Source organism: Arachis stenosperma, chromosome 1, assembly GCF_014773155.1.
Source record: "Arachis stenosperma cultivar V10309 chromosome 1, arast.V10309.gnm1.PFL2, whole genome shotgun sequence".
In the NCBI taxonomy this organism is placed as follows: Eukaryota; Viridiplantae; Streptophyta; class Magnoliopsida; order Fabales; family Fabaceae; genus Arachis; species Arachis stenosperma.
Window position 1 is genome coordinate 14,372,636 of NC_080377.1, and position 9,154 is coordinate 14,381,789.

At 33.3% G+C, this 9,154-nt stretch overlaps 1 protein-coding gene across 1 annotated transcript; it reads left to right on the forward strand.

Moving 5' to 3' along the window:
* Positions 1-869: 869 nt before the first annotated feature.
* Positions 870-8,717, forward strand: LOC130972066 (methylenetetrahydrofolate reductase (NADH) 2-like). Its single transcript, XM_057897149.1, has 12 exons — positions 870-1,105; positions 1,898-2,335; positions 3,251-3,311; positions 3,426-3,508; positions 3,947-4,120; positions 5,515-5,688; positions 5,793-5,893; positions 5,997-6,108; positions 6,740-6,820; positions 6,901-7,078; positions 7,865-8,199; positions 8,344-8,717. Exons 2-12 carry the CDS (start codon positions 1,928-1,930, stop codon positions 8,425-8,427), a joined length of 1,791 nt encoding a protein of 596 aa, XP_057753132.1. The 5' UTR covers positions 870-1,105; positions 1,898-1,927; the 3' UTR covers positions 8,428-8,717.
* Positions 8,718-9,154: the final 437 nt, after the last annotated feature.

The window sequence follows — 9,154 nt, forward strand, 5'->3', positions numbered from 1 at the left end:
ATTATATATAATGAATTAATTAACTTCTGCTTCTATATAATTATGAATTACTAATATACATAAAGGGATTTTTTAAGTAAATTAAATATTCAATATTATTTAGTTTTTTTTTTTAAATTTTCTACATAAAGTCAGTGTCTAAATCATAGTCAGTGAACCAAACTCCAAATCAATTCAGTTTATTGTTTAGACCGTTTAAGAATAAAAATCGATATAAACCAATAAGAATCTGTTAAAACCGATTCAACCCAACAGGTCTATTATTTTGGAATTTTTTCCAAAAGAGTGATATTAAGATTCAAACTAGGAATCTCATGGCTGATGCACTCTCTATTTGCCATTCAATTATTATATTTTCTACAATTATATATGACAAAAATTAATTATATAATAAATATTTAATTAAATAATTTTATAAATATTTAAATTTAATTTAATTTAATTTTTTTTATTTTTAAATTAATTATATTTTGTTATGTATAATTATTAAGATAAATATAAATTTTATTAAAAATTTATTAATATATTTGATTTATTTTAATACTAATATTATATTAAAATTATTTATTTTAATATTAATATTAAAATTTATTAATATTATAATTAGATGATAGACTTTATAAATTAATTATTATTATTATTGTATCAAATTAAAATATTATTATAATAATACTCGTAAATTTTATGTTTATTTTTATATTTATTATATTTAGAATTTAAAATATATATTTTAAATTTTAATTTTAAAATTTTAATTATTTTATATTTTTATTTACGTAAAATTGATTTTACCAATTTAATCAATAATATTTTTATTAAATTAATAACTTAATAACTTAATCGGTTTAATAATCGAATTCAACTGTGGCCCAAATCGTACTTTTCAAAGAATTAAAATCTATACCGACAGAGTTTGAAGAAATGAGGCACTTAGCCAGTAACTGTAGCCACCATTACCAACCAACTATATCATCCCCATCTCAGATCTATGCTGCCACCTCTAATCTAAGTCTATAAATAGCCAGAATAGCTCCCCTGCCATTGCGCGCTTTTGCCATCTGCCTCTGCCTCATTGTCTCCCTTCCTCACAAGTTTCATCCCAGAGGTACGACTCTCTCTCTCTCTCTCTCCCCGATCCGGTACACTTTCCTTTCACTTCCAACTGTTTTTTCATGTGCACTAAATTCCGCCAGAAAAAGAACACTGTAGAACCACGTATTGCGAGGGATGAAATAAATCGAATTTCAGTTGAAAATTTACAGCTGTATCTACTACTGCTGTGGAATCAGTTATTCCTCTGCTTGTTCTCTGTTGTAGATTGAACGGAATGATGTGAAATATATGTATGTTTTTATCTCGGGAAAACTTATTTGTGGTACTAAGTCTTGCATCTAAAGGACTTCCGTTAATTAGGCTTCTTAAACTCTCGTGTTCTTCAATTTGAAGATATTATACGTTTGAAATTGAAGGGCAATTGTTATTGAAAAGTTTTTTGCTGCATTTTGGGCTCTGTATATGGATCTAGTTTGGTGCGAGGATCACTGTTGTGCATCCCTGCTTTGGTGATGGTGGAATGACGCGATGCGGTAATGAGCGGAGGACCAAAAGAAATAGTGAAGACAACAACTACTGGATCTCGTTTCGTTCTTATTTATCTCCTTCTGATTTATTATTATTATTATTATTATTATTATTATTATTATTATTATTGATCTACAATCAGGAAGGCAAATTTATGTTAGCTTCTGTGTTTCTGTTCTTGTATCACTAACATGGTTATATGTGTGGTGTCGGTGGTGTTCTTGCAATCATTTGGTAGGAAGGTATATTAATTGTTGGATCTAGCCTAGCTGATGTAATATACTTTGTTGCTTTGGTTGGTTGCTGGCCTCATCAGGATAAAATTTGAAAAGATAAAAAGAAGCAAATGAAGGTGATAGAGAAAATACGAGCAGCTGCGGCAGCTGATCCAGACAGGGTGGTTTTCTCATTCGAGTTCTTTCCACCCAAGACCGAAGATGGGGTAGATAATTTGTTTGAGAGGATGGACCGGATGGTGGCACATAATCCTTCGTTTTGCGATATCACTTGGGGCGCAGGAGGATCCACAGCTGATCTAACACTTGAAATTGCAAACAAGATGCAAAACATGGTATGCGTGGAGACCATGATGCACCTCACCTGTACCAACATGCCTGTAGAGAAGATCGACCATGCTCTCCAGACCATCAAGTCCAATGGTCTCCAGAATGTTCTTGCTCTTCGTGGTGATCCCCCCCACGGTCAGGACAAATTCGTCCAGATTGAAGGTGGCTTTGCCTGCGCTCGGGACTTGGTACACCAAACCCCATTCTTACCCTCTATATATAAATTGGAATCTATCAATGATTGCGCTGTCAAGTAACTCTTTCATATGCACATTTTAAACAAATATGTTACATTGATTTCAAGTGTATAGAAAATATATCAAACTTTTTTATTAACATGAGATTTTATTCATAATACCTTACCAGCAACCTAAAATTACTGGACCAAAATTATTCATCTTGTTTTCTTCTCTAAAGTTCAAGATATAAACAAATAATATGTTTAAAGAGCGAGTTTCTAGTCACCAAGAAAAAAAAGAGCGAGTTTCTAGCATGACGAATCTATCCTATTTGCTTTTTGCCAAGGCCTAATGGCATTCATATGTGTTGCTAGGGTTTTTGCCAACTATTTACTTTTCTATTTACCGACAAAAAATTGAGAGAACATGTCTTCAATATTTAGACTTCATCTGATTCTGTAGACTGGCATGATTTTGATAATGTTTTTTCTTCAAAACTATTTTCATGAAAATCTTTTTCTAGAAGAGCTTTTAAGTCATTTAATGACATACTATTCTCAAAATTTCCTTTGTCTGATTTGTTGTGCGAACTGAGTTCTGCTAAAATGGGAAGTAGATGTAAATAATTGTTGAACTGCTTTGCGGAGATGCTTTCAAATAATTGTTGCCCCTGACATGGGAAAACAATAAAAAAAACTTTATATGGGAAAGAATGATGTGCCCTTTTTAACCAAATTTTTAAATATGTGGACATGATGTTCCAGCAATTTATGAAATACCAAATTACATTCTTACTGATGTCACAACCTGAAATTTAATTTCATAAAGTAATTTGGTATTTGCTACCAGAGCTAGTTGTTAAACTCCTTGGGCCATTTGCCTAGTCTTGCATGTTAACTATGATATTGCTGTTAATTTTTTCAGGTTAAACATATAAGAGCCAAATATGGTGACTACTTTGGCATCACAGTTGCTGGTTATCCAGGTTTCTAGCTATAGTTATCATTATTTTTCAACATCCTTATGGCATTACATCATGAGCTTTTCTGTTGCTTTTACCACTTTCATTGTTCTTATATTCCTGTCTTCTTCTTCTCAGAGGCACATCCAGATGTTATAGGAAGTGATGGCTTGGCTACTCCAGAAGGTTATCAAAATGATCTTGCTTACCTCAAGAGCAAGGTGTTTTTACCAAAAATTTGACTTCACCCATCTTGTGTTACATTAGGTTTTATCCATGATCACTTCTGGATGTACAGTCTACAAAATGCTTATGATTTGTGAGTAGCATGCTTAATAAGTATGTGAAGCGAGAAAAATGCATAAGAAATGATATGTTCATTGAAATTCTGTGTAGCATGCTTTTTTTTTTGGGTCATGCTGTGTAGCATGCTTAAACATGTATTAAGAGAAAAAGATGTTTGAGAACTTTTTTGTTCATTGTTTACTGTTATTATTAATACTGGTTTACATAATACTTACAATTTCTGAGTAGCATGCTAAAAGAAGTATGAAGAGAGAAATATGGCTGTTTGTTTTACATAATGCTTTCAACTCACCTGCTGTGTGTTCATCTTTCTACCTTTTTCCTGCTAATCTAACTATTTATTTATTTTATAGGTTGATGCTGGAGCGGATCTGATCGTTACCCAATTATTTTATGATACAGATATATTCCTTAAATTTGTGAATGACTGTCGCCAAATTGGAATAACTTGTCCTATTGTGCCTGGAATTATGCCGATTAATAATTATAAAGGTTTTCTCCGCATGACTGGCTTTTGTAAAACGAAGGTATCCAAATGTTGTTGTATAGACTATAGACCTTTTAGTTAGATATACTAAATATTTTACCAGTCTTGAGGACATGGGACTTAAAAATGCTTTAGAGTGTTGTGTTCAATGTGTTGAGTACTGGTATAAATGTCATGTTATGTGTTCAATGTGTTGCTAAATGTTTGTTATGTTTATTGAACCTCTTTTTTTAATTTTATATTATTATTTTTCCTTTTGAATTTCTGGGGTTGCATCTTTTCCTCTGGCTTGCTTGCTAAGAATAACTCTCTAATCACCCTGTTTAAGTTGTATGAATAGATTTAATGGTGCTCTCTAGTGCGTTCCTTCTGATTTAAACGCCTTTTATTCAGCATTTTTGCCTTCATGTGCAGAAAATTTAGATATTCAGTTCAGATAGCATTTTGCTGTTGCAATTGTTGTAAGTGACATCAATTGTATTTAATGACTGGGTACAATTGAACATTCCTTTGCTAAAAAATCTTTCTGAAAACTGAAATAATTAAAATTGTATTAAACTAGTTGGACTATACACTACTATTTTCCTTGTGAAAGTATAAATGTTAACAGTACTTTTAATAGAAACTTTGTAAGCTTCTTCGGGTCAAATTAATTTTCAAGACAGCTATGTCTTAGTTATATCCTTGATGAGTACTTGTTTCAGCTATGCTTTATTTTGGTTGAGCACAAAAGCAAAGAGCACATATTACAGAGTGAATATACTTGGTTCCCATAAAGTATATATATCCGCAGAAAATGCTAGATCATATATTTTCACCTTTTAGTTGGTTGTTAGTTATTATTTTTATCTGGCATTAATGGATTAACACTTTTTCTTTTTGTATTATTAAGATGTTATATCTTTTAATTCTCTACGATTATACTACTCTTTTTATAAACTTTTTAGAGGAATGGTTCTGCCTCTTATCTTTCCCCTCCTTCTAAGATGTATTTTGCTCCACCCTCAGCCCTTGCTCATTTTCATGATTAATTGAACTTGAATTTTACTGAAGAAGCTCCACTGATTTGTCATGAATGTGACAGTCTTCATGGTATTTTGTTATTAATGGTGAAAGTGAAAAGTTGTGCAATTTTCAGCAAGGATTTCTGCATTTTGTTTTCAGATGATAGAATAGACTGCAATTTGGAAGACTATGAGCTACATGAATAGTAACTACTGATAAATCATAAGTGCTACATTTGAAAATATTATATTTGTATGCATTATTATTTTCTTTGGGAACTGAATTCCAATTCCAGTCAGTACATGAAATTAGGCCTGTTTGAACAGAAGCGTACAGACTAATGTCTCTTAGTTGCTTACACTTTACTATTTTTTTTATACTTCAGTCTTGGCTCTAGTATAATTTTTCATCTTTGATGAAATATTCCAGATACCAGCTGACATTTTTGCTGCTTTAGAGCCTATCAAGGACAATGAAGAAGCTGTCAAATCTTATGGAATTCACCTGGGAACTGAAATGTGCAAAAAAATTTTAGCTCATGGAATTAAGACACTACATATGTATACTCTAAATATGGAGAAATCAGCATTAGCAATACTAATGGTTGTTTCTCCTGTTCCATGCAAGATTCCTGTTTTACGCATATTTTCATTGTTATATTGCAAGAATTGAATTGAACGTAAGTCTCTGCATATTATTATTGGCAGAATCTCGGCTTAATTGAAGAGACCAAAATTAATAGGTCATTACCTTGGCGGCGCCCTGCAAATGTGTTTCGTGTTAGAGAAGATGTTCGTCCAATATTTTGGTATTACACCTTTGTAAATGCTATGTTTTTTTTCTTAAATATTTGGGGGTGTTTAGTTTATTTGAAGGATATCTTACTTTATATCCATATATTAATGCAACAGGGCAAATCGTCCAAAAAGCTACATATCAAGGACAATAGGATGGGATCAATACCCACATGGGCGTTGGGGTGATTCTCGTAATCCATCATATGGTGCACTAACTGATTACCAGGTTCTTACTATCACAAAGTGATTTTAATTTGTTTATTTTGTAAAGTTCAGTTTGATACTTTTGTCCATGACTCAATTCATGTATTTTGTGGATTTTAATACGTATATATATTTTTTCTCAGTTTTTTTCCTTCACAGTATGGTATTTAGTAGTTTTTTCTTGCCCCTTTATATCAAAGTAATGTCATATACTGAAACGTTTCCTAGCAAGTTCTTGGAATTTAATCTTTCCAGCCAGTTGTCATATACTTATATGACTCTGATCTGCAGATGAGCTAGCAATTCTCTCTGATTTGTTTAGCACAGGTCAGCAAAAAGTTGGCAACTATAGTTTGCAATTTAGTGAGAATGTTTTTGTGTTTGTGTGTATATGTGTGAAGGAGATAGAGGGAGAGGGAATAGATAGATGATCACTTTGATTCTGCAGAGACATAAGTAGGTTTAGTTATTCGATGCATAATTAGTTAATTACAATGTCTTTTAATTTGGGACACTGTCAATGAGAAACCACTAAATGATGACAGGGAAGAAGAATGAAACACCGTAGAAAGCATTTAGAAATTGACAGTCTCTTAATATTCTGCTGCTTATTTGAATGATCATGTCCTACTCAATTCTTTTCTTTCTTGCAGTTCATGAGGCCACGTGCACGGGACAAAAAACTTGTTGAAGAATGGGTGGTTCCCCTGAGGAGCATTGAGGATATTTATGAGGTATAATTCCTATCTGGAATATGGCTATACTCACCATCACTTCAACATGAACTAAAGTTGTGTTCATTGTTGCATAACAGAGGTTTAAACAGTATTGCCTTGGAAAGTTGAGAAGCAATCCTTGGTCAGAATTAGATGGTCTTCAGCCAGAGACGAGGATTATAAATGAGCAGCTGGAAAAGATTAACTTGAAGGGATTTCTCACCATCAATAGCCAGCCAGCAGTCAATGGGGAGAAATCTGATTCTCCTACTGTAGGTGAGTCTAAAAGACGTAGACGTGTATATATGAATAATTTTCTAATTTGTACACACTATAGATCATAATTGCCTAGATTGATGCATTTCCAAGTGTCTTGAACAATGACTATTTGTCATAAGTATCCCATATTCCCATGATATTGGAAGGCTTCTTTCACCTTTCCTGACTATGCATACATAGGGAACATCCATGCCATCAAGTATTGCAGCATGATCTAGTTTCGGAGAGGAGACAACTTAGACAATTATACTTTGGCATGATCTTCCAATACATTTAGTTTGAAACAACATCAATAGTTAGCTGACATTAGCAGTGAGTGTTTTCTCACTTTTCCTGCCTCTGATTACCTGAATATAAAAATATGTAGTGTTTCCCAGCTGGTAGCAAGCCTGCTAAGGTAGATGGTCTGTGCTGATGAATAAACAGAGTTATGTCCTACAATTTGGTCAACAACCATAAGTGGGCAATTTCTATATAGTTCTTTTCTCCCCGGTTTATTGCCATTTTCTTTTTCATTGTTTTTTGTTGGTAAAAAAACTCGAATTACTTAACTACAAGAAAAGCAATATTTGGCCTTTTAAACCTGAATATTTGGTGGTCAATTGATAGCTCCCTTTATGAGTTGTTTTTTTGTTTCAATTGTATCAGAGTTGTAACTCAGATGTGGCTGTACCCGTCCTCTTTTGGTTTCTCTCTTCTTTTGCATTGGTTTTACTACCATGTAGGGAAAAAAAACTGAAAACAACAGATATTCTAAATCCTATGTTTTGATTTTTGACCTAGGCTGGGGTGGACCTGGTGGATATGTATATCAGAAGGCATATGTGGAGTTCTTTTGCTCTAAGGAAAAGCTGGATGCACTTGTTGAGAAATGCAAGAATAGATCATCTCTAACTTTCATGGCTGTGAATAAAGAAGGAAGTTGGAGATCTAATGTAGGCCAAACCGATGTGAATGCTGTGACATGGGGGGTCTTCCCAGCCAAGGAAATAATCCAACCAACCATTGTAGATCCTGTTAGCTTCATGGTATGGAAGGATGAGGCATTTGAAATTTGGTCAAGAGGATGGGCATGCTTGTACCCTGAGGGTGATGCTTCCAGGAAATTGGTTGAAGAGGTTGGTTTTCAAACTTCCATACCCTAAACCTTGCACTTTGCCTTCTTATCAGCAGAAATACCTTGTATTAATAGCAATACTGAAATTGTCTTCTTTCACCTTGGATACTAGAGTTCTGATAATTCTGTTTTAATTGTGTTACAGGTGGGCAACAGCTACTTCTTAGTCAGCTTAGTAGACAATGATTATGTCAATGGCGATCTTTTTGCTGTTTTTGCAGATTTCTGAGATGAACTTCATATATTAGCTCTTTTAAGTATTGTTCGGTTGTTTGTCAAGCTTTTTCCTTTTATTTTTCTTCATGAAGATTTGAATTATTTAGATGGCTCTAAAGTTCGTATGGCACATCATCGTTTGTAGTAAACATATATTATAGACGTGTTATTCTTCAGAATTGCACCGGTAACGTGTCATTTAATGAAATCGGTTGTAAGATAATTTGTAGACAATAATTACTCTTTGAATTTGATGGTTGTTTGTATTTTGTAATATTGTATGAAACTGAATTTTTTTTTGTTTTTTTGGTCGTGAGACTGAATGTTTCTACTTTCCGATATATGTGACTGAAGGAGTGTCCCGGGTTCATTGTTCCTATCAATAGACCACTGGGCCTTATTCAACAGTAGATCTGTTGTACAGAGACTCGACTAGATCATCCCCTAGGGCACTACTGATGATTGTTGTACTTTTTTAGTTTTTAGTTTAAAATTTATTATATTTATCCTTCTTGTACTAGGCTCATTTTTTTGGTTATGGAAGTCATATATGTGTTGTAATGCGTTATAGAGTATAGAGGTGCTAGACAAATATGTGGGACAGCTTTTTCTAAGTTGTTCTGTAAACAAGTCAGACCATGCGACTTCTGTTTGAAAGAAAATTTGATGGACAAATCGGATGGTCCGATTTGCAAGGAGAACTTGGATGGTCCGATTTGCAAGGAGAGAACTTTCGAATT

What these genes read in the sequence shown, in the direction of transcription:
- LOC130972066 (XM_057897149.1), top strand. Translation starts at nt 1,928, where the DNA reads ATGAAGGTGATAGAGAAAATACGAGCAGCTGCGGCAGCTGATCCAGAC. An exon ending in CACAGTTGCTGGTTATCCAG is followed by an intron (nt 3,312 to 3,425) that starts GTTTCTAGCTAT and finishes TCTTCTTCTCAG; the next exon opens with AGGCACATCCAGATGTTATA. An exon ending in GTGCACTAACTGATTACCAG is followed by an intron (nt 6,109 to 6,739) that starts GTTCTTACTATC and finishes TCTTTCTTGCAG; the next exon opens with TTCATGAGGCCACGTGCACG.